The 26087-nt window shown below is 41.7% G+C and overlaps 1 protein-coding gene and 1 long non-coding RNA gene across 4 annotated transcripts; one reads left to right on the forward strand and one right to left on the reverse strand.

Moving 5' to 3' along the window:
- On the forward strand, window positions 1-24385 carry LOC114211948 (uncharacterized). The gene is made up of 3 exons (XR_003609865.2): window positions 1-106; window positions 10608-11771; window positions 22697-24385. It is a non-coding gene; the product is annotated as an uncharacterized LOC114211948 (long non-coding RNA).
- On the reverse strand, window positions 17329-24987 carry LOC114211947 (uncharacterized). Of its 3 annotated transcripts, none has more exons than XM_028106669.2 (5): window positions 24708-24987; window positions 22673-22717; window positions 21808-21934; window positions 21421-21516; window positions 17329-18667 (listed from the first exon to the last, which is right to left on the reverse strand). In XM_028106669.2, the coding sequence occupies exons 2-5, from the start codon at window positions 22685-22687 to the stop codon at window positions 17754-17756; spliced, it is 1152 nt and encodes a 383-aa protein (XP_027962470.1). In that variant the 5' UTR covers window positions 22688-22717; window positions 24708-24987; the 3' UTR covers window positions 17329-17753. The 3 variants fall into 3 exon arrangements, with proteins under 3 accessions (XP_027962470.1, XP_027962467.1, XP_027962468.1); XM_028106666.2 differs by having other exon boundaries at window positions 17329-18670; XM_028106667.2 differs by lacking the exon at window positions 24708-24987 and adding an exon at window positions 24548-24694 and having other exon boundaries at window positions 17329-18670.
- Between the last annotated feature and the right edge of the window lie 1100 nt (window positions 24988-26087).

Raw genomic sequence — 26087 nt, forward strand, 5'->3', positions numbered from 1 at the left:
CCAGTGAACAACCCACATCCTACTTCCTGTGGGTTAACTAACAATGCACAAAACCAATGAGGACTGGAAGGAACTGGTAAACTCCAGAGCAGAACAACAAGATGGGGTAAGTAGCTTATCCCTGCCCCTTCCCCACTAGCTTCTCCCAACATGACCACAGCTAACAAATGGCCAGGTCAGGTCCATATCATTCCTACCCGTTCCCCAACTCAGAAGGTTCATGTCAAGGGGGCTTGTGAAGTCTACTTGAGAAGGTTTGGGAGTGACAGTCTGGAGTCCTGGTCCTTTCTCAGTATGTGCCATAGACTAGTCCCTTCTCTCTGATCTTTGCAGTTCCTCCAATTCAGAAATGAGGAAATTAGAACTCTGGGGTTTTGTCCATCCTGGTCAGTCTAAGAGGGTGCAGCTTCTCATGAACTGAACCCCGGGAGGAGTCCATGAGGACAAATGGGGTGGTGCCTAGGAGAATCTGGGTTGGGTTACAGGGCGAGGGGGGACTGTGGGTAAATCATATGGTCTCCTCCTTCGTGGCTCTTGTCACTCTCAAATGGCTAATTTGATTTGAAATGCTAGGACACGGGTAGTTCAGAGTCTGCATATTACCTAGCCCGTGCACATCCCCCGCAAGGTGAAGAGGTTGGGCAGAAGACTCTAGGGCCCTAACCTTATTCAGGCATACTCTAACACTACCGGCCTGGGTAACTTCAGCCTAAGCAGATTCACCCCTCTCGGGCACGACCCTCCCCTGGGAGGTGTTAAATGGGGTCAACGCCTTCTGCCCTGCTTGCTCAGTAAGCCTTTTAGAGGGCTCTGATAGAGTGTTGGAGCCGAAGGACACTAGAACATGAACTTCAACAAGAACTGAGGAGGTTTTTTTCCTTTCCAATTCATTCTTTCTCTCTAGAGCCATGCCTTGTCAGTGCCTTTTCCTCATATTACTGAGCTCTTAAAATTACTAAGCCAAGCACCAGGTGTCTATTAAGCACTTACCAGGAGCTATGCACTGTCCCAACTGCTGAGGATTCAGGGACTCAGAGTGAATAAGGAGTGATTCCTGCCCTCAAGAGGCTCACAGTTGGGAAGGGAGGTGACCATAAGCCGGCTGTGCAGGGTGATGGATACTCTTACAGGGGAAAGTAGCAATACAGAGTGAGAAACCGAACTCAGCTCGGTGGCTGCAGGGCTGACTTCCAGGGAGAAGTAACTAGTAATCTGGGAAGGAGTAGGAGGACTCCTTCATGGTGAGTGAGACACAGGAGAGAGTGTGGAGCCAGGAGCCGAAGGAACCACTGGCTCAAAGGCTGACTGGCCTCTTCCAGCTTTGATACTCTGTGTTCTTCATGGCTAAAGCAGAGAGCTCAAGGTGAAAAGTGAGGAGAGGTAAGACTGGAGAGGTAAACAAAGGCAGATGGAGATGGGCTTTGATGACCTTGGACTCTATCCTGAGGACAGCAGACAGAAGCAGCCTCCTTCCCCACATCACTTTGTTTTGTTACTCCTTTATTACTTTGCACAATTTTACATGATCTCATTCATTTATTTATCTACCTAAGTAAGGTCCATCCCATTCTCCAAACTCGAATGTAAACAACATGGGCGGGGACCAGGATTAAGGAGAAGGGATGCAGTGGAGGGGGAGAAGGGAAAGGCAAACATGTTTTAAATACCCCTTGTGTGTGCTAAACACAGTGCTAGGCACCTTCTCCAATATTCTTTGAGGAGAGCCCCGTTATTACCCGCATTTTACAAGGGAGGAAACTGAGACTCTGAGGGATGAATTACCTGCCCAAAGTTATTAAATGTGTCTAGTATGGAAATGGATCGTCTCTCCATTATGGAAGAAGGGTGACAGAAGGGGGTAAGAGGAGAGAAAGGGAAGAGGAGGAGAGCCATGGCAGGGAGAAAGAAGGGGGTAAGGTGTGGGGGCCCTGGCGCTCTGCCAGGCAAGGGCAATGGGCCCAGAGTTGTCCTTGCAACCCAGAAGGCTGACGGGGATGTTTATGAGAAATCTCAACATTCAGAAGGAGCATGACCTTCCAGCCTGCCTGTTCCTGCCTCGTGACTGCTCCTGGCTATAAACAGCCTGTTTATTAACCCCAGGAAACTGGCCCCTCTGCCACTTAGCTTTATCTCCTGGGATGGGCGGGCTTGGAGAGCAGGGGGTGCCTGGCCAAGAGTGTCCAGACTGGGAGGAGCGGCTGCTGGAAACTTAATGATCCTTAAAGAGCAGGGTCAAAAGAAGCCACAGAGAGCACATATTCTGTCTACATCCACCCCCTTGCAGAATTGTCCAAGGCTGCATGGTGGGTTAATGGGCCCGAAAAACCCTTGACCCAATGGCTGCCACTTCAAGGGAATTAAAGTTTGACTCATCTCATTATTTTTCCTAATGACCACCATCATTAGAGCACTAATGGTGAAATCAAATGAAATGGTGGTTATAAAGGCACTTGGCAAGCTGAAACCCCCTGAACACTTGAGAATTTGTTTCCAGTCCAGTCCCTCATGCCTCCCCAATTACCACTCCCCCTACTTAATCCCTTAGGACAAACTAACACAAGGAGACACACACACACACACACACACACTCACGCACCACACGCTTACCACCACACACCAGGTCTCAGCTGAAATGAGGGTTATTATTTTTTTAAGATTTTTACTTATTTTTGCGAGAGAGAGAGAGAGAGACAGAGAGAGAAAGAAAGAGAACGAGCGGGGGGGAGGGGCAGAGGGAGAAGCAGACTCCCTGCTGAGTAGGGAGCCCAATGTGGGGCTCAATCCCAGGACTCTGGGATCATGACCTGAGCCGAAGGCAGATGCTGAACCCAATGAGCCACCCAGGCATCCCAGAAATGAGGGTTATAATAGTACTCACCCACTAGGTTGTTGGAAGGATTAAATGAGATACATATATGAAGTTTAGCACCATGCATGGCACCTCCATGTGCTCAATCAGTGTTAGCTACATCCATGCCGGGTGTCCCTTGAGAAATTCCATTAAAAACCTCCCACGGCAAGTGACCTGGAATGGGAATATTTTTGAAGCGGGGACAAGAGACATGGCAGGTATTGACTAGGTTTTCATAGTCTGAAAGACTGGAATGAGAACACCAAGAACCCTGTGGAATTTCTGGGAAAGGAGGGTATGTCCAAACACAAGAACTGGATGAAATGTCTTAGGACATTTAGAACTTAGAACAGAAAAACACCATCTTGTTCCAAGGCAAGTGGTAGGACATGGTGACCTTTCAAGGACACAGGGCTTGGCTATAATTTAAAGCTGTTGAAAACTAGCTAAGCTCACAGGGCTCATCCTGCTGGTTGTGGCTGCAGAGCTGGTGAGTGCAGAGGATAACCCTCCCCCCACCCCCGCCCCCCTGCACGTCCAAAAACTTCTCACAGTGTTCCCATTAATATTGCTTACCTTGAGTCTTGGAGTATGTCCCTGTCTCTTCCATTCTCTCTTATTCCCATTGGACCTATAGATTGTTTTTAATAGTTTGAGAATTTTCATTCACATAATATATGATTACATTCCCCTTGTAAAATTAAAACTTGATAACTAAGGCTGAAATCCCATTCCACCCCTTCTGCTTTCCATTTTTGTCACAACTCTTCTCCTCTAGCATAGTTAGCAGTCTGTTTTTCCTTCCGGAATTTTCTCTGTGTACCCACACCCATCACTTAAAATACGTACGTGACAGCATTTTTTTGTTTGTTTGTTTGGCACTTTTCTCCTTTATTTTTTTCATGACACATTATTATTGTGCTACAATTTGCCTTCCTCGTCCACTGTGTGTTTTAGAAATCTGTCCATGTAAGCATTTTAAATCTACTGGATTATTAACCCCTACACAATGTCGACATTTTATGGTTTATTTGCTCACTCCCCCCCTCACGCATCCTTTTGCTGTGACAGCCAATGCTGCCTGAACATCCTTCACACATCTTGTCACAGGTGATTTTGTTTCTGTACGACAGAAATCTGGAATTAAATTAAATTAATAATAAAACAATAATTTAATTAAATTATTAAATTAATTAAATTATTATTAATTAATTTAAATTAAATTAAATAATTATTAACTAAATAATTAAAAAGTGGAATTACAGGTTATCAGGGTATGAACATTCCCTGCTGAATCTTAAGTATAAATTCTCCCTAGCCAGTTCCTGGGGCAATTTCTTGTGATTCCCAGGTACCATAACTAAAGCACCAGCTTCCTACTTCCAGCTCCTCAGTGAGCATCTCCACCCAGAGCTCCCTCAGGCCCCTCAATCTCACATAAGAAAAGTGACGTCATCTCCTTTTCCCTCCCCTCAGCCTCTCCTCTGGAATACACGTTCACATTCTCCGTTACCCAAACCTGGAACTTTAATCATAGCTTTCCCTTCTCTCTCCCCAACATCTGATGAGATGTCAAATCCTATGGATTTTCCCTACCTAGTCTTCTTGTCCCCTTATGCAATGCAATAACTTCATCTTAATAAAGCACAGGTCATGTCATTCTCTTTGGTTGGTTCCCCCCTGATTACAAAATCCAGTAGGATCTCCTTGGCTTGCTATTCCCAGACTTCTCCAATCTGGTTAAGTCTTCTTCTAGTTTTGATCTCTTCAGATTCCTCTTCTTTCACCCTCTAGGCACATTGATCACCTTGCATTTGCAAACTTACTGGTATTTCTTGACTCCAAGACTTTGTTTCCACGTTTCATCTCCTAAAAGTCTCTTTCTGAGCTCTGCCTGTTAAAGGTCTACCATCCCTATTAGGTCCTGTCAAACTGACTTGAAGGATGTAGATTCTAGCATTCTTCTACAAGTAGCCAGTTTCTTAACTCTCTGACCATTAATTTTCTCTCCTGTAAAAAGGATATAATACCTTCCAAGTCTATGGGGGAACTTTTTTCTTTTTTAAAAAAGATTTCTATTTATTTGAGAGAGACAGAGCACACAAAGCAGGGAGAGGGGCAGAAGGAGAGGGAGAAGCAGACTCTCCACTGAGCAGGGAGCACAACAACGTGGGGCTTGATCCCAGGATGCTGAGATCATGACTTGAGCTGAAGGTGACCTGAGACTGAGCCACCCAGGTGCCCCATATGGGGGAACTTCTAATAAATGCATATAAAGCACTTAGCACAGTGCCTCTTACAGAGTAAAAGCTAAATAAACCTTAGCTCTTAGAACTATCAAGTCTCTTTCATAAAGCCATTCCTACTCTCACTGCAAAGTGACTTTCCTGCCTTCCTGGGCTCTCTCTATTCTGGTGGGCATTTAGTCACTCAGTTATTTATGTATCAATCTGTCCTCACACCTGATAATGACCCCCTGAGGGGCAGGGATCCTCCCATTTATTTCTGCGTAGTGTGCCAGCCCAGTACCTAAAACTGAACTGAATGTGGGGAGAATGTTTTACTGCTGTCAACTTCGGAAGCGCAGGGAAATGAAGCAAGCAAGCTGAATGGAATCAGAAGACAGCTTTGAATCCCACCTCAGCACTCACTGGTTGGTGAGAATTACTCTCCTCACACCCGGTTTCCTTATGTAGAAAATGGGGAAAATATTAATATCCACCTCACAAGCTTGGGGTGAGCTTATATATGCCAAAGAACTTTCTAGTTGTTTTTTGCTTTTAGAGCTTAGCTTGTCTTCTCACAGTAGCCTGCTTCCCCCTTGTGGATAAAATTCAAACTGCATATTAAACTCATAATCTAGAAGCCAGAGGTTATCTCAGCATTGTTTAGATTACTGAAAAACTGAAAACAAACCAGGCCTCTAAATAGGTGTTTGGCTAAATATATTGTGGCACATCCACAAAGAGGAATATTATCAAGCCATTTTAATATAATGAAATAGATGTCGATGGTGTACTGCTAAGTAAAACTCTAGTTATAAACATATAAACTACGCCCTGTTTTTTGTAAATATCTATACACATATGAAAGGATAACCCATTAAATGTTAATAGTGTTTACACTAGGTGGTGGAATACAGCTGCTTTTCACTTTCTTTACAGTTGTATGTCCGATTTCTCACAATGAGCATGACCTATTGCTATTAGAAAAATATAGCTCCTTTGGGGCGCCTGGGTGGCTCAGTCAGTTAAGCATCTGCCTTCGGCTCAGGTCATGATCCCAGGGTCCTGGGATCGAGCCCCGCATCGGGCTCCCTACTCAGTGGGGAGACTGCTTCTCCCTCTCTTTCTGCCTGCCGCCATGCCTACCTGTGATAGCTCTCTGTCAAATAAATACATAAAATCTTAAAAAAAAAAAAAAAAGAAAAATATAGCTCCTTTAATCGTGGGGAACCTGTCAGTAAAACCAGATACCTATGAGTTACCTGTTGTGACAAGCCAAGCTGATTTGGGGAGTATTCTGAGTCATATTTTAAAAAAAGATTCCATGCTCCAGGACAATGCACACACACCATAAGCTGACGCTGAAGTCACCCCGGGACATGTGGGCCTCCGAGAGTGGCAGTGTCAACAGTCATTTATCTGCTCCTTGGGTCTGCTCCAGGAGCTCAGGGGATAGGAAGAATCTCCTGGGGCCGAGGGTAGGAAAAGTTCCTGGAGGAGGTGACTTAAATAAGTTTAATAGACGTTGGTTCAGTGTTTACTTGGCATTTCTTCAAAGACTCTGCACCCAAGGGCCACTTCACGGACATCCAGAGCACATGAAGACTCTACAGTTTAAGTGTTTTAATAAGCACGACTTAAAAAACAAAATTTAAATTATAAAAAAGTAACACTCTCATATCATCAGCAGGAAGGGTGATGATACTATTTTCAGTCTCTAACCAGGGCCTGTATATCTGGCTCTATGAGGGAAGGTCAGTTTTCTGCTTCCAGTTTTTTTTTTCTTTTTCTTTTTCTTTTTATCATATTAGAAAGTCTGAACTTAAAACTGTACATCAGAAGTCACTGCAGAAAACAGTATGGTGGTTCTTCAAAAAATTGAACATAGAATTACCATATGGCCAAATAGTTCCACTTCTAGGTACATACCTAAATAAACTGGAACCAGGCACCCCAAAACTTGTGCTCTTAATCACTGAGCTATACTACTTCCCCAGGTGTCCAGAGAGTTTTTAAAACTTAAATGACAAAAACTGTCCCCATTAGTACCAGAAGGCAAGTGAAAATCTAAATGACAGTCACATGCAGTGGCTCTGGGCAGAATAACCATTTACAGAGCCAAGAATACATGGGGCAAGCTTAAAAGGCTTGGCGCCTTTGGTGCAAACATCATGATGAATTTACAAGATTTCCATGGCTTGCAGATATTATCTTGAATCTTCAATGTTCTGGACAGAAGAAGGGCAGGAGGACACTGTGGCATAAACTCTGGAGTGTAGGTCAACTCTGCTGCTTACACAAGTCTGTGACTTAGAATTCTGAGATCACGGTCCCTGTTTCATGGAAATGAGGCTCTCCTTGTGCTCCTTCTCAAGTGTTCTGAAGAGGGCCAGGACTGCAATACCTCCTTGAGCATGGGGAATCGGTGAGCTTTCCTAGGGGATCCCCAAGCCACTTGAGCACTGGTGTGGAGGAGTTAGACGGCTGGACTAGGTCACTACAAAAACCTCTGCTTAGACCAGGCTATTGTGCAACGTTCTTCCTGAGCTGACAATCTCCACATGGGGGCGAAATCTGGGGGAAATTCCGTACTTGTTTGGTATCTTCTATCTGGGTTCAGAAGGTGGGTAAACACTGTGCAGAAAGTGCATGTGGGTTCCCTTCAGCTGCATGGCAGAGAGGCTCTTGGGGTAGATGACAAATGGACCACTGGGTCCTCAGAACACTTGTCCGAGGATACACTAAAAGTACCTGGTGAGTATCCTTCCAGGATGTTCCTCCCACATGCCTCTAAAGCCTGAATTTTGGAACCTGTTAGATGATAATCAAAATGGACACAACTTGAGATTTTCTTTCAGGGGTCAGTAAGACATCAAGCCCTATCACCGCCCACCTGCTCTCCTCCCATTACATTCTCACGTCGCTGGTCTGGTAACTCTCCTGTACTCCCTTCACTCTCAACAACAGGAGCCCAGTTCCTAGTGCTTTACTGATGGTGTCTTGTACTCACCTGGTGGGATGGGTGCTTCTCCTACTCTTCAATCTTGTCCCTCTTTTGAAATTCAGTCAAAAATCATAATAAAATAAATAAATAATAAAATCTGTTAAAAAAATAACTGGTACATCCATACAATGGAATATTATCCAGTGACAAAAAAGAAATGAGTTATCAAGCCACACAAAAACATGGTTGCATCTTAATTACATACTGCTAAGTGAAAGAAGCCAAATGAAAAAGGCTGTATACTGTATGATTCCATTGATAGGACTATGGGAAAGAAAACTATACAGACAGTAAAAATATCCGTGGCTTTCAGGAATGCAGAGAAGGGGAGGGGAGTTGAACAGGGGAAGCACAGGTGATTTTTAGGGTATGAAACTATTCTGTATGACACTATAATGAAGAATATACATGACACTGTGAAATTGTAAAAACCCATAGAACTTAGCACAAACCATGAACTTGAATGTAATCAATTAAAAACATAATCTGGGCAGTAGGAGGATTTCAGGATGGAGTTTAGGCTTTGACAAAAGAATCTAACTGTAGTACACATGTATGAAGTAACCTCACTGCAGGGGGTGAGGGGGAAAAGTACTGGCCTAAATTAACTTGGGAAATGAGTGGAAGAGTGACTAGAGGCAAATAAACACTGTACCCTAGTTGCTAATGTTGTTTTCCACAGAGGTAGAGGATAATAATCCTGAACCACTACACATGTATACTGGAATTGAACAATTAAATAAATGGGTGGCAGATGGGGGAGTCAGGTTTCTCATTGTTGGAGTGACAGGTTATCAACAAGCATGTGGGGAAGGTTAGGATGGTCTACATATTAGATTAGAGCTGGAGACTGTGAAATCATGTTTAGTGACTGTGGGTACAGATAGATACCTACAGAGATATTTATAGGTTTGTGGATATACAGGAGTTAATATAAACATATTTCTTTCCTCTCTCAGCTGACAGGGCCTAGAAGCTGTGACGCTCCAGTAGCAACAAGCATTCCCAATCCCAGATCTGGTTTCATTTTTATATATAACAGTTTGAGATATAATTCACATCCTTGGTGCAAACATCACCATAATCATTTTTAGAATATTTTCATCACCCCCCCAAAACTCTGTATCCATTATCAGTCACTCCCCATATCTCCCCAACCTTCCCATCTCTAGACCACCACTAATATACTTTGACCCCGAATCTTCCTAATCTAGATATCTAATATAAATGGAATATTGCAATGTGTGGTCCTTGTTTCACTTAGCATAGTGTTTTCAAGGTTCATCCTTGTATCATGTATTAGTAGTTTACCTCTTTTCATGGCCAAATAATATTCCATCATATGGATATGCCAGCTTTTCTTTATCATTCATCAGTTGGTGGACAGTTAGGATCTTTTCACTTTTTGGCTATTATGAATGATGCTGCTATGAACACTGGTGTACATGTTTTTGTGTGGGCATATGTTTCCATTTCTCTTGAGTAGATACCTACGAGTGCAATTCATCTTTTGAGGAACTGTCAGACTGTTTTCCAAAGCAGCTGCTTTTTTACAGTTCTATCAGCAAAGAAGTATATGAGGGTTCCAGTTTCTATACATCCTCTCCAACATTGGCTCTTGCCCATTTTTTCAACTATGGACACACTAGGGGGTGTGAGGTGGTATCTCATTGTGGCTTTGCTTTGTATTTTCCTGATGGCTAATGGTGTTCAGCATCTTTTCATGGGCTTATTGGTCATCTGTTTATCTTCTCTGGAAGAACATCTATTCAGATCCTGTACCTACTTTTTTTTTTTTTAAGAGAGAGAGCATATACGTGAGTTGTGTGTGGGGGGAAGCAGAGGGAGAGGAAGAGAGAGCATCTTAGGCAAGATCCATGCCCAGTGCCCAGCATGATGCAGGGCTCGATCTCATGACCCTGAGATCATGACCTGAGCCGAAATCAAGAGTCAGAAGCTTACCAACTGAGCCACCCGGGTGCCCCTCCTATATCTACTTTTAAGTTGGGTCATTTTTCTTTTCAATAGGAATTCTATATATTCTAGATCCAAGTCCTTTATCATCTATATAATTTTCCAAAATTTTGTCCCATATCTATTTGGTTTCTTGATAGTGTCCTCTGAAGCACAAAATTTTTAAATTTTGATAATATCCAATTCATCTTTTTTTTTTTTTACTTTGTTGCTTATCCTTTTGGTGTAATATTTAAGTATCTATTGTCCTATGCAAGGTTATGAAGATATGCCAGGTTAACTGTCAATAGACTGAAGATAAGAAGAACTTGATTTCAGAAGTAGCAGCATTCACATCTGTAAACAAAGTTTGTACCTTATATGTTAAAACCAAAGGCAGGTGAATGAAAGTCTTAATGAAGAAATTTCAAGGGAAAAGATAAAAGGAAGTAGCAGTCTTGATCTCCCCACCCCACCTCATGCACCTTCCATTCTCCACTTTCAACACCTTCAGACCCTGATCCAGTAAATGCTTCTGACTCTCCCGATCAAATCATCTTTCTTTTTCCCATAGCTTCTGGTACGTCAAGGTTTTGGGTTTATCTTATGCTTTCATCAGGCAACCAAGAAGATATTACTATTCTTGTCCCGTGTGTTCAGGTTCAAGAAAATAAGCCACTTGGCTAAAAACTTCTTCTAATCAGGTAAGTGATAATTTTTTGTTGTTGTTAAATTGTTAGATTATGTGAGCTCTCTAGTACCACCTGGATCCAAAATTCTGTGACTCTGTTTCCATGGTGCTATGGTTTTAAGATTCTAATCCATTGGTGGTTTAGTTGTCAAGGCAGTTACAGGCAGCCTCACCCTCTTCTCTGGTCTCCCGTGTCTGGGATTTCAGACATGGCTGGCTGGTATTCCCAAGCCAAGTGATATCTTCTTCAAGAAAGTAAACACAGCCCACCTGTGGGTCTATGTGACCTACCTTGTAAGGAGAAGACAGCCACAAAAACCATCCTTATGCTCAATAAGGCAGGCAAGTTCCAGTGAGGAGAGAGAACGTTGAAAAAGTACACTGGCTAAGTTTTTTTAGAAAGAGACATAGTCTCTTGGCCACTAGGCTCAGATGAGTTTGTGGAGAAAGATGCAAATACGGATGAAGTGGTCAATATGTCCTCTTACAAGGAACCCATCTTAGAATACAAGATGGTGACTCTTCTCAAGGGCCAATGCTGGATGATGGTATAACTCCCTGGAAGAGGAGAGGACGCAGCAGAATTCTGTCTTGCCGCCAACCAGGAAAGGAAAACCAGTCCCCTGGGAGAGAAAGAGATGGAGGTCTGGTCTTTCATCAGGGTTTCTTACCCTGGGAATTTTCTTACCAAGGGAATTTCCTGTTCTGTGAGGTGAACAGACGGTAAGACCCTCAGCTTCAAAAATGTTTCAAAATCACTGCAATCCCAGATGTACGGTACCTACCCTGCCCCATTTCCCCTGCACTCCTCCCAATTCTGCCAACTCTGTCTTTTCCCATCATGCCCTGTGTATGGGGAGGTGTCAGGATGCTTCCCAAGTAATTTCTATTAAAGAAAAAGGAAGGGGGCCAGAAACCTCTTATCCTGCCTTGTTGGTTATAAATTTCGTTCCACTTCACAGGGCTTTCTCAAGAACTTCTAGTGGATGATTCCATTTGTGGCGGATACCATTTGTGGATTCTCCAGCATGTCGACTGATAGTCAAGGTTATATACACTGTTGATTCTATTATTTTAAGTAGTTTCCCTTTTTTTTTTTAAAGACTTTTTTTTTTAAGATTTTATTTATTTATTTGAGAGAGAGAGAATGAGAGACAGCACAAGAGGGAAGAGGGTCAGAGGGAGAAGCAGACTCCCCGCTGAGCAGGGAGCCCGATATGGGACTCGATCCCGGGACTCCAGGATCATGACCTGAGCCGAAGGCAGTCGCTTAACCAACTGAGCCACCCAGGCGCCCAGTAGTTTCCCTTTTATTAACATATTACATTCTATGGAACTTTTGTTAGAATAAATGAACCAATGTTGATACATTATTAATTGAAGTCCATGCATTACTCAGATTTCTTTAGCTTTTATCAAATGTCCTTTTTCTGTTCCAGGACTCCCTCCAGGATACTACATTACACTTAGTCATCACGTCCCCTCAGGCTCCTCTTGCTGAGGCAATTTCTCTGACTTTCCTTGTTTTTAGAACCCTGACAGTTTAGAGAAGGACTGGTCAGGTACTTTGTGAAATGCCCCTCTATTGAGATTTTTCTGAGATTTTTCTCATGCTTAGATTGCAGTTGTGTGTTTTTAGGGAGGAAGATGACAGAGGCAGAGTACCGTTTCATCATATTACGGCAAGGGTACCTGGTATCAACCTGACTTAGCAGTGTTGATATCAACATCCATCGTCTGTCTGAGATAGTGTTTGTCATGTTTCTCCACTGTAAAGTTACTCTCTCCCCCTCTCTTTCTACACTATCCACTTTGGAGCTCACTATCACAGCACACACTTAAGAACAGAAAAGCTATGCTTGCTATATTTTTTTTAAAGATTTTATTTATTTATTTATTTGAGAGAGAGAGAGAGAGAGAGAGTGAGAAAAACAGCATGACAGGGGAGAGGGTCAGAGGGAGAAGCAGGCTCCCGCTGAGCCAGGAGCCTGATGCGGAACTCGATCCCAGGACTCCAGGATTATGACCTGAGCCAAAGGCAGTCACTTAACCAACTGAGCCACCCAGGCGTCCTATGCTCTCCATTTTGAGGGCAGAGTTTCTACTGATTTTTAAACTATTTGTTATTTCCTCAGTGGTTGTTCTAGGGCTTAGACAGTATCTCTTAATTTGTCATAATATCCTGCAGATTAATATTAGTTCCAAGATATATAGAACATTTGCCCCCCAACTTTATGCTATTGTTGTCATGTCATGTGTCATATAACACAATACAGTGTTATAATTGTTGCTTTACATAATTTTACATCTTTTGAAGAAACCAAGAGAAGAAAGGACACACACACTTACTTAATACTTCCTTACTTCCCCATAACTTTTCTTCTCCTCTCCTTTGTATTGTAATATTATATCTCTTTATGTTACAGACCCAGCAACTCAATTTTTGAAAGCAGATTTATGGAGATATAGTTTGTATATCGTACAATCCACCCATTCAAAGCACAGCATTCAAGGGTTTCACTGAAAGCACGGACACGGGTCACCATCCCCTGGGAAAGACATTCTATAGCCCTTAGCCATCCTCCCCCTCTAACCTCCCAGTGTCTGCCTTCCTTGCTAGTATTCACAGCAGTGGTTTGTCCTGTAACCTCAATTCTCTGCAAGATGCAAGAAGAGTTGTTGGTTTCCAGTTTGTTCAGATTGTTTTTCTTGTAAAAAACGGGATTGATAACTCCAAGACTCTTCCACGTCAGACAAGAAACCAGAAGTCTGCTCAGTTAGTCTTCATTCTTTTTTTCTTTCTGTTCTCAGAATGTATACTAACGATCTAGCTTCAAATTTACTAATTCTTCTGCCAACTTAAATCTACTGTTGAGCCCCTATAGTGACTCTTCATTTCAGGTACTGTTACCTTTCAATGCCAGAATTTCCACTTGGCTCTTTCAAATAATGTTTACCTACTGATACTCTCTCTATTTGATGAGTTACTGTTATAAACGTAATTTCCTTTAGCTTTTCGAAACTATAATAGCTTCTTTGGAGTCTTTGCCATACGAGTTCAAAGTTTGGGGCTCCTCAAAGTAGTTTCTATTGTCACTATTTTTCCTGTATTGAAGGAGATAGTACTCTGTTTCTCTGCATCTGGTAGTTTTTGAGATAATACAGTGTGGCAACTTTGGATTATGATACATCCCTCTCAGGGCTCATTGACGTTGCTCTGTTTTGTTAATTTTATTAGTTGGCTTCATGGCTTCCCTGGACTAATTTCCGTGGAGTCTATTTTCCCAAACAGTGTGTAGCCTCTGATGTCAGTGCTCAGTTTCCCCATGTGCTTCCTAGGAGTCACCCAGGCTCAAAAAAAAACGTAATGTTTAGCCAGTGATCAGTGAGAGGCTGTGCTTAGGCCCCTTGAGCTGGTAAGGCTTCCACTCCTTGTTCATGGATCTGTGTATGACTTGGGAATTCCTTCAAGCCTGCCCCATGTCTAACAGTGACTAGTGCCTTTCAAGTGCCTGCTCTGGTTGGTCCTTGATATGTGTGTGATACCTAGACATGTGCACAGCTTTCCAGATGGATTATTATAACTATGATCTTACAGGGCACTTTTTAGCTATTTCCCTGATTCTTTCTGTCAAACTTCTAGATGGCCTGCTGTTTCATTTGTTGTTGTTTTATAGAACTATTAAAATTATAATTGCTTACAACTAAGGTCTCTATATTCACCCATGCCTAAGTCATGCATTCCCCCCACTATGTAGCAAATAAAGGCAGCTCCTTCCATGGAGCTGTGGAGCTGCCAGGCCTCCCTTCCTCCTCTTCCTCTGGACAGGTGTCTCATTTACTGCATCGGAGCAATAGAGGAGGTGGAAGGGACAGCCTATTTTTCCTGGAGTGACACATCTATCCTACAAGTGGAGTTGAGAAAACTTCTTGGCTTCTCCTCTTGGCATAGAAACTCCACTCTACAAGTGGGATTTTGGAGGAGAAATGGGAGCCCACGGTCTTTTCGAGTCACTCCTTCCAGGATAGAACCTCTGCTCTGTAAGTGGGAGCTGGGAGAATGATAGCTTGCTGTCCTTTCATCCTGCCCCCTAGCATGAAACATCTGACCTACAAACTAGAGTATGGGGGGTGGGGTGGGATCAGGGCCCCAGGACTCTTGGCCTTCCTTGCCTTGGGTAGAGCCTCTGCTGTATAAAGCAGGAGCTAGGTTGGGCATGGAAGCCCCAGTCTTCTCAGCTGCAGCTGACTAAAATTGAGCTTCTGTAACATGCAGCCAGAGTGGCAGATGAGGCTCTCCTTTGAGGATGACAGGCTTGAATGAGATTTTAGCCCCTTAATAGGATCTCTTTTTTCTGTGTCCCTTTATTTCACTGCAAAGGTTTATCAGGTTGTTGATATTTAAAGTCTTTTAGGGGCGCCTGGTTGGCTTAGTCAGTTGAGCGTCCAACTGTTGATCTCGGCTCAGGTCTTGATTTTGGGGTTGTGAGCTCAAGCCTCATGTTGGGCTCCACGCTGCACATGGGGCCTATTTAAAGAAAATAAAGAAAATAAAGTCTTTTAAATCATTCTCTTGTTATTTGAAATCTAGAATAGTTGGTTTTTCTTTAACTCTGTAAGACTCCAAATGTCTGGACTCTATTTGCTTTCATTTTGGCTGGTCAATCATTAATTTTGCCCGAGTTTATCTCTTTCTTGTAATAGTTTGCCAAAGACAGCTAAGATCAATCAGCAAATATTGCCAATATTCTGTTTTCTAGTATCTTCTAGAGGTGTCAGCACAGTCGATTTATGTAGAGGAGACAATTTTACCATATGTTTTGCCAGTTTGTCACCATCTTTCCAGGCTCTGATATCGGTTTTCTCACTGCCCCAGTATTTGGTGAATGTTACCTCTTTTAGTTTTTGTTACATTAGCAGTACACTTCTAGGAGCAACCTCTAAACAAAGTAGCTTAATACAGAAACAATGCAGGGCAGTGATTGCAGCCCCATACCCTTGTGAGAATGAAACAGAATGATGCATGCAACCCCCACAGGCCAATCTCCCTACATCAAAGCGCTGATCACAGTGAACTGTTTCCTTAACTGTTTAATTACAATGGGAACTCCAATTATACCCTTGGAAAATACAAAAATAGCTAACATCTTATGAGCACCATACATATATTATATTGTATAATCCTTGCAATAGCCCAAGAAATCATGGCACGATTCTAATTCACAGAAAAGAATACGAGGCTCAAAGCAAATCCAGAATCTAGATCTAGCTGGCTCCAGAACAAGAGCTCTCACACCACCTCTTGTATGTTTCCTGTCTGTATTCCTAAATCTCTATTAAAACTCACTTCCAAAGAATGAAGTTCCATCTTGAATTAATAAATAAGGAACAAGTTGATTTCTAATGCTGTAGATAGTCATATGTAAATTTGCAGGATATCTCCACAAATTTTAATTTAAAAAAAAATGAAGGATTCTCTGGGGCGCCTGGGTGGCTCAGCTGGTTAAGCATCTGCCTTCAGCTCAGGTCATGATCTCAGGGTCCTGGGATTGAGCCCCACGTCGTGCTCCCTGCTCAGCGGGAAGCCTGCTTCTCCCTCTCCCTCTGCTGCTCCCCCTGTTGTGTGCTCTCTCTGTCAAATAAATAAAATCTTAAAAAAAAAAAAATGATCCTCTCTGAAAAAAGTCCCTACATTTCTGAATTGTAAAATCCTTATTTAAGTAGTTCTTACTATTCTATCACAAGGTGAATTAGGAAATGCCAAATAGACAGAAATGGTGCACAGTAAAATGAACCCCCAAACATATTGTTGGGTTATGGAGTACTTAAAATTTGTATCTTCAGCTTTATGAAGTAATCCAGTGAAAAAGAGTAGTGTATGTATTAGGGCTAGGGCTTAGGCTAGGGCTGCCATAACAAAATGTCATAAACTGGGGAGCTTAAGAAACAGAAATCTATTTTCTCACACTTCTGGAGGCTGGAAGTCCAAGATCAAGGTGCCAGCACAGTTGGTTTCCTCTGAGGCTACCCTCCTGCTGCCTCTTCACAGGGTCTTTCCTCTGTCACCTGCATCCCTAGTGTCCTAATCTCTTCTTATAAGGACACCAGTCAGATTGGAGTAGGGGCCAGCCTAATGGCCTCATTTTAACTTCATTGCGCTTTAGAGGCCCTATCTCCAAATACAGTCACACTCTTAGGTACTGGGCATTAGGGCTTTAATTAGGGAAGACAATAACAGTATGTAAGAAGAGGGTAATTTAGTCACCAAAAATAATTATTTAAATCATAGTGAATGTTGTAAGAAGCCATGGCTATTTTCTTTTGCTCATTCTCATATATCTATGTCGTATGTACGTATGAACAACAACACCTTTTCATATACTTTCATTGATCAAAATGAGAAGTCATATATACATGTGTGTGTATATATACACACACATAACCACACACATATGTACTAGCAAGGAACAGGAAAAAAAGTTAATTTTACACTTCAGAATCTTTTTAATTGAAGTACAGTTGACATATAATATTAGTTTTAAATTCTTCTCGAATGACATTTTCTGTTAAATAGAAGAAAAATAGTATTTTTCTATGTGGAAGATCTTGGTAGATGGCATTGTACATGTAATACTTATTTTATATTCATATTTATGTTAACTTCACATATACAATTCCAATATATGTTTTATGTTATGTGGCATATAACATATTATAATACAACTAGGAATATAATGCTTTCATACTGTGCAAATTGCCCACATATGCTTTTCTAATTTTGTTCTGACTAGTCCACTTACTAATATTCCAAAGGTCTTTGTAGGCCATAGTGAGCGTTCATCCTTCAACGGGGTGTACTTCCTGTAATATCTTTGAGAAATGTTTTGGCATCACATGTGGAATATGATTTCTACAGAAACATAGCTACATACTTTAAAAATATGTTGACTAGGCTTGCCTTCTTGATACATACTAAGATTTGATTTCTACTGAGGCTTTTATTTGTAGATATTCCCATATTAGTTTCTTTTAAGGAATTTTTTCTTGATGAGTCCTTTTATGTCGACAGAAGGCTGAGCTATGTCTGAAGGCTTTTCCACATTGATTGCATTTGTAGGGCTTTTCTCCTGTGTGAGTTCTGTGATGTATAATGAGGTCAGACTTCTCAGAAAAGGCTTTTTTACACTCATTACATTCATAAGGTTTCTCCCCAGTATGGATTTTCTGATGTCTCATAAGGCATGACACTTCACTGAAAGCTCTCTCACACCTGGTACACACATAAGGTTTCTCTCCTGTGTGTATTCTCTGATGTACAAAGAGGTGTGACTTCATGCTGAAGGCTCTCCCACATTCATCGCACCCATAGGGTTTCTCTCCAGTATGAGTTCTCTGATGAATGTTGAGGTGTGATTTTTGGAAAAAGGCTTTCCCACACTCACCACATTCATAGGGTTTCTCCCCAGTGTGGATTCTCTCATGTTCGATGAGGTGTGACTTATGGGCGAAAGCTTTTCTACATTCAGTACACTCATAAGGTTTCTCGTGAGTATGGATCCTCAGATGGATAACAAGATTGGATTTCTTGCTGAAGGCCTTTCCACACTCCATACACGCAAAGGGCTTTTCTCCTGTATGAGTTCTTTTATGTATAATGAGGTCTGACTTCTGGAAGAAGGCTTTCCCACATTCGCTACATTCATTCTTTCTTCTGTTACCACTAAATGAGCCTAAATAATTCAAACTCCTACCATAGGAGGCATATTTTTGGAGTCTTTGTTTGGAAGAAACAAAGTCTGTGCTCAGAGGAAATATATTACTAAGTGCATTACATTTGTTGCCCTTTTCCGCAGTCACAGTTTCCTGGTCAATGAATGCAACATGTTTCAAAAGTGTTTCTTGGTTCTCTTGGTGTCTTTCCAAGGGGTCATCAAGTTGCCAGACTTCTACAAGAAAGCATAATTAGCTCTATGTTTGTGAATATTTCTGCTAATGTATTATGGCTTATAACTTTTCACCCTATTGTGAGATTGAGTCTTTACTTTAAGGCCTAGTATCCCTAACGAACAGCAATACCAAGGCTAAATGGAATCTATACCCCTGAGCTTTGTAAGAAAACCACAACTTAAAAAAAAAAATCGTATTCGTAGAAACAGAAATAGAAAATATGACAAAGAACACAAATATATCTAGCTGTCTGCAAATAGGACTTTGCAAACTGGGAAGAAAAACAAAAATAATTGCAAGGTGCAATAAAAAGGAACAAAGGAGGACAGCTATTATGGGGTCAATAGGAAAAGCCCATCTAGAGAATTACAATGACTGGGTGAAATGGTGATCAGAGGAAATAAAGGAGAGATTGGATGAGGAACAGAGAGATCTGAGCTGGTGCCTCATTGACTCATTGTTGGATTGCTCTAGTTTAATCCTCACTTGTCTCTCTGCTTCCAATGTCTCTGAGCTCTTGTCTAGTCATCCATCAGCGTGAAATGGACTTGACAAAGCCATTGAGCCCACTTGCAAGCAGTAGCCAATGCTTCAAAAAGCCATAACAGTAATTTGTTCTTATATGGGTGTGAAGGCCCAGGAACCCATGTGTCCAGTAAGAGAAAAATAAGCCACAGGATAAGCCAAATACAAATGCCTCAGGGTTAGATTAACTATTGAATTCTCACTGCTGAGTGTGTCATCTTAGTCTATTAATAGTTCACAGATACTACATTAATCCTGACTTTTAAATACTCTCCCCCCTTTCTTCTCTACCTAGCACATATAGAAGAGGAATCACAGTTAAGAAAACAGGTACTAAGTCCAGATTACCAAGGTTTCAATCCTACCTCCATCACTAATTAGATATGTGGCAGAGGTCAAGTTCTTTGATCTCTTTGGGCCTCAACTTCCCTTTCTATAAAAAAAGGGATAATAATAGCACCTACCTGGTAGTGTTGTCATGAGAATTAAATGAGTCAATAGATATAAAGTACTCAGGATACTGCCTCACACATAATATGTTTTGTCAGTTAGATACCATTATTACACGTATTATTACTGACAACTATGTGCTTGCCACTTTTGCTTTACATTGTGTTTTCCAAATTTCTGGATTCTATTAATGTGGAGACGCTAAGCAGCAGATTTCTTACTCTGGACCTAAAATCCTAACTGTCTTCATTTTCATCTATTTTATAAACCTCTGACAGTACTTGACTACTGTTAAACTTATGCTATCTACATCCAGAGCAATAAAGTCATTCCCTGGCTCAGAATTCAATAATTCTCCTGAAGTTCCTAACCCAGTTCCTGACATATGAGCCATCAGTTTTTAAAGAAAGTGAGTAGATTTCTATTCTTTATCCAACACTGGCTCCCCAGAGGCCAGATTGGACACCTCTCCTAGGAAGATACACACATGGCCAAAACACACATGAAAATGTGCTCAACATCACTAGTCATTCAGTGCAAATCAAAACCATAAGATACCACTTCATACCCATTAGGACTGCTACTAGAAAAACAAAACAAAACAAAAAATAACAAGCGTCAGTGAGGATGTGGAAAACTGGAACTTTTGTGCACTGCTGGTGGGAATGTAAAATTGTATGGTAGCCGTGGGAAACATCACAGAAATTCCTTAAAAATGTAAACACAGAATTACCACATGGTCCAGCAAATTCACTTCTGGGTATATACCTAAAAGAACTGGAAGCAGGGGCTCAAATAGAAATTTGGACACCAACGTTCTTAGAAGCATTATTCACAGGAGCCCAAAGGTAGAAACAACTCAAATGTTCATTGCAAATAAATGGATAAACAAAATGTGGTATACACATACAACGGAGTATTCTTCAGCCCTAAAAATCAAATTCTATCACATGCCACAACATGGATGAACTTCGAAGATATACTAAGTAAAATAAATCAGACATAAAAGGACAAATACTGTTTGATTCCATTTGTATGAGGTATCCAGAAAGTAAGATTCTGAGCAAAGAAAGTAAAGTAGTGGTTAGCAGTAGGTAGCAGGGGAGGTAGGGCGGGGAGGTATAGTTTAACGGGTGCAGAGTCTTGGCTGGTGGTGATGAAGAGTTCTGGAGATGGATGGTGGTGATGGTGCACATCAACGTGAATGTACTTAATGCCGCTGAACCGTACACTTAAAAATAGTAAATTCTATGGTATGTATATTTTGCAAAAATTAAAAAAAGGCAAAAAAACTTCTCAAAGTCTTAAATGAAGTTGGTTAAGAATCACAGGCAGAATATACCTGGAAGGGAAAATGTCACTCTCTAATAGCCATGCAGAGAAGAGCATTAATGTGGGAAGGTGATATATGGAAATGGCATTCAGGTAAATAAGGAACTTATGTCAACCATCCCAGTTGTTTTCAAAGGGCCAAGGGCTTTAAGAAGAGAGTCCTGAAGAATATTTTTCAAAGATGCCAACCCTTACTGATCAACTGTGATCTTTTAAAAAATTTTCTTTTACATTCCAGTAAATATATAGTGTTACATTAGTTTCAGGTATACAATATAGTGATACAACAGTTCCATATATTACTCAGGGCTCATGACAAGAATACTCTTAATCCCCTTCACCTATTTCACCCATCCTCCCACTATCTCTCCTCTGGTAACCATCAGATCAACTGTGATCTTAATTTCATTCACTTCCATCCAGAGTCCTTTACCTAACCCACCTGCATAGTTCCAATTTGGGATTTCTCTCTCCACCATCCATGGTTCTTCACCTTGTTCCAACTTGTGGATCACAGATGGCTTTGTGGTTTGATATCCTGTTAATGGGAAATGATAGAGGATTTGGACCTAGCTACCTGGGCTTCAGGTCCTTTGAACTCTGAACTTCATCAGGGACTGCCTGATGAAGGTGCCCATTTGTACCTGAAAAAGAGAGGTCTTTAAACAAACTTGAAGCCATACCTCCCAAAGACTGTCAATCTTAGATCTACTAAGACCCAGAGCCATACTTGTAAAAGTACTTCAAAGGGCTGATTATTTGGAGCAACTGAGAAAGGTAAGGTAGTTAACTAAGCATATGCCAATCAACACTGGGAAATGGTCCTCACCCACTGAGATAAGGTTGATATAGTTCTCTAGCATCACATCCCTGTATAGATTCCTCTGGGGAAGGTCCAGATACTGCCACTCCTCCTGGGTGAAATCCACAGCCACGTCCTTGAATGATACTGGTCCCTGCAACAACACATTCCTATTCCAACTAAAGTCATCAGTACTGCACAAAATGGAAAAAAAAAAAAAGCATGGCAACTTGTTTAAAGCATGCTCATTATTTGACAATGCTTCCTAAAATTTGGCCCCATTTCATTTTGGGTGATAGTATACTAATTTGGTCTCATTCTGTTTCTCCTGCACTATGCTTTGATGCCCATTTGTCTAATCTTATGATCCATTTTGTGGGTAACACAAAAATCATATTTGAAACATTTTACACTGAATATTCATTATTCATTAGGCCATTCTTTCATTAAGTCATTAAGCAAACATTTACTTAACACCCCATACATGTCCAGAACTGATTGTCCTAGATGCAAAGGACCAAATATCAGAATCTGATCCAATTTGCCAAGGGACAGAAAAGATGCTCACTTGGTATCAAGTTATACAAAGAGAAGGCAGCACTGTTCAAAATGCTCTTGATAAGTTTTTTTTTTCAACAAAGTATTTTAATTGTCAATGTTTAAATTAACAATGTACTAGTTTTGCTATTTTTCATTTTCCTATACTTATATGACCAACAGTAAGAGGATTTAATGTTTTAACCAACATTTTTAAAGGTCACAGAACAACTATAACCAATATAAAAAAATCCTATTGATTATTAAGATTTCTTTGCATGATTTTAGCTCACACGGTCATTTTTACAGTCCTCCACTACTGTTCCTATTTAATGAATGGAACAAACTAACTCACCTGGGACTTGGTCATTTTCTGCAGCCTTTGGGTGAAGATAGAGATCTATGAAGACAGAGGTGGGGAAGAGATGGAGCCATGAGAGACCAGGTATGACTTGAAGATCCCAGAATCCCTGGTGTAACAAAGCCATACACAGCTGCCTCAACAGTTCAGTAGAGGAAACCACTCTGTTTGAGAATGTCTCCTGGGCCCTCCAGAACTCATTGTGAGAAAAACCACAGATTTGCACTAAGATTTAGCTGCAATACCATCTGTTGCAGCACTTTTTAACATACTGAAAAGTTGGAACAAATTAAGAAACTGGTAAAACAAACAGATATATACTCCAAAGATAAAGTAATTTACAGTCATCAAAAATGATGTTGCCAAATATTTATCAATATGTAATGGCAGTTGGTGCATATCCTTCTCTGACCATTTAGTCACACCTTCTGTGGATTCTAACCAGGGCTGTAGGAACAGAGGTTGGAGTCTGAAGGTAGAAGGTACCAGCAACAGGTTCTCAGTGGGACCCAGGAACTGCAGAAGAGACACCAACAGACCGTGGACATATAATGTCCACATGGTGAGATTTGTGCCACAGTCTTTCTGGCATCTTTCCTGGGGAGCTGAGCTGCAGATCCCTGTGTTTTAAGCTAAGGGGGAGCAGAGGTCAGTTAAATGCTATGTTTTAGGTTGGGAGACATATAAAGAGTAGGAGATTTGGAGGAAAATATTTGGGCTTGAATTTACCTCTGGCTGTTTGACTTTGGGCAAGTCAGTCAACCTCACCTCTCTAGCCTCAGTAAAATTAGAAATCATATCTTTGTTATATCAGTGATTAAGGTAAGAAGCATATTTTGATTAAGGTAACAAACATATTTTACAAAACAACCTAACGTTAATATGTTAATGTGTGTGTGTGTGTGTCCACGCTGGCTGTTCCCTCTACCCAGCACACGCTTCTATTTCTTTCTTTTTTTTTAAAGATTTATTTATTAGAGAGATAGACGGTGTGGGGGGGAAGGAAGGGGCAGAGGGAGATGAAGAGAATCTCAAGCAGACCCCCAGCTGAGCATGGAGCCAGACACAGGGCTCCATCTCATGACCCTGCGATCATGACCTGAGCAGAAACCAAGAGTCAGATGCTTAACCAGACTGAGTTACCCAGGCACCCCCACTCTTCTATTTCTTCAAGTTTTTACTCAAAAATCACCAAGGAGGCCTCCGCTGTCTACCTAAGTTAAATTTAATCCCCCCCCATTTCCCTTACCCTGATCTACTTTTTCTTTGTGTGTAAGTTCTAATGTATAATTTACTATCTAATATACTATGATTGTGCTTATTGTTAACTGTCTCTACTTACTAAAACTAAAATTTCATAAAGGCAGGGGGTTTGATTCAGTACTGTATATTCAGTACTGTATCCCCAGCACTAGAAACAGTGTCAGGTTCATGGATGCCCAATAAATAGTCATTTAAAAAAATACAGTCATCTGTAGTAAATTTCATAAAACAATCCTTATCACAAGGAAATACACATGTGCTATTTTACAGTATTTTATCTATTTTATTTAAGTGTCCGCTTACTGTAGAATTCCATTCATATGATGTTCTGCAAAGGCGAAACTAACCTATAGAGATAGAAATTGGAAACTGGTTGGTTCTTAAGCAGGTGGGGGTAGGAGTTGACTAAAAAGGAGCAGAACTTTCTGGGGGATTAAAATGTTTGATGGGGGTGGTATTTACACATGTGCATCAACAAATTTTACACTTTTGTTCTCTGTAAATTATATGCAAATCATTCTGTGTAAATTATATCCGACCTAAAAGTACTGGCAAATAAAAATACTAGTCTTGGCTCATTAAACAGATTTCACCACCCATACTTACTACTGGGTTGCAGCCGATGGTTTGGAAAGCTGACTTAGAGGGTTGCTGTAAGGGTTAAAGGTTAGATGCCTTTGGAAAAGCAGGCAGCACTCCACCTGGAACATTTCAGACCTTCAGTAAAGCTTGGTTCTCTTTCCACACCCCGGAGGGCGCTCCTCACCTTGGTGTCCACCACTTGGCGCGCACTGGCATGGCTGGATGCGCTCCAGGGACGACACCTGAAGCGCGACACCAGCAAGAACGCAGTCCCGGGACCCCGCCCACTCTGGGCTCACGGACCCAGGTTGAGGAGGGTCACTGTAGCTTTTGACATCTCGATCCTCGCCTACTCCAAAGTCCTGCTGAATCCTATTGTTCTTTCCCCACCTCCCCGAGCCCGCGCCCACTTCCTCGGCGCACCTCCAGCCCCGACGAAGACCAACCGGGTGCGGTGCTTAGCGCCTCCGGACTCACCCCCATCCCCCGGACACTGCAGTGAGGACAGGAAGGGCACACATGCGCGGAAGGGGGCGCCGCGCGCGCGCGCGCGGGGCTCGCAAGAGCCTGTTGCCTTCGACTGCAAAATACATCTCCCAGAATGCCTGCGCTGCGACTCTGCACATGCGCAGCGAGAGGCCGGGAGCGCGTAGGGCTTCCGGGCTCATTGCACCTGTTTCCAGCACTACGCCCCGCCCCCCCACCTCCCCCGGTCTCCAAGCCCCTACTCCAAAAAGACCCGCATAGAAGGTCTAACGCGCGCGCACAGAGCCTCGAGCCTAGCGACAGAGGCAAGACCTACAACGTTTCGAGAATTTTACCAGGCCTGAGCACGTTTCACTAAAGGTTTGAGGACTTAACTCTGGAATTTGAGTTTGAGCCCAAAGCCTTTCGGATTTTTGTGTTCAGCCTTTCTGCTTCTCTGAATGGACCTGTGAGTATAACGTTTTGAGCAAAGGGGAAATACGTCTCAGAGATTTCACTAGAATGCCTGTAAATCAAAACTAACAATGGCATATTTTCTAAGAACACACAAATTAATTTCGATTACACAAATATGAAGACCAATAGCTAACTCGTCTGAGTAATAGTAAAAAGAAAAACTTGGAAAAAAACCTAGGGACAGTTTTCCTCCACAGGGCAGTTCGATGTTATGAAGACACTGTTGCTCCAGACTGATCTAGTGCAACATTAATCAGTGTCCTGATAGGTGTCCATAGATATTTTTTTGAATGATCACCTTCCATGTTGTGCCAGTTTCCATATGGCTTAAAAGTTATAACAAAAAGAAATACCTATAAAGCATTTACTTGGAGTAAAGAATATGGCTGGCAAAATAGAGATTTTTGTCCTTGGTTACCGAAGGTAGCCTCTAGATTCTTGGAATTTCCCCAATAATATCCCTGGTGGGCCCTGATAATTCATCCTACCTAGATGATTCATGGTGGGTCCCTAGATAGTTGACACCAAGAAGATGACTCAGGGTAGGGGCTGGCCACTCCACAAAGACCATGTGACTAGAGAGTTGGGGTTTTGAATCACAAGATACATTTGTATACGTGCT

Source organism: Eumetopias jubatus, unplaced genomic scaffold (assembly GCF_037043125.1).
Source record: "Eumetopias jubatus isolate StellerSeaLion01/CBP00866 unplaced genomic scaffold, mEumJub1_p1.0 scaffold_5, whole genome shotgun sequence".
Classification (NCBI taxonomy): domain Eukaryota; kingdom Metazoa; phylum Chordata; class Mammalia; order Carnivora; family Otariidae; genus Eumetopias; species Eumetopias jubatus.

Excerpts from the sequence above, each read along its gene's own strand:
- LOC114211947 (XM_028106666.2), bottom strand. Across the intron at positions 21,517-21,807 it reads TATCAACCTTATCTCAGTGG|GATATCAAACCACAAAGCCA; the intron begins GTGAGGACCATT and ends TCCCATTAACAG. Across the intron at positions 18,671-21,420 it reads CCCAAATTGGAACTATGCAG|AAGTCTGGCAACTTGATGAC; the intron begins GTGGGTTAGGTA and ends GCTTTCTTGTAG.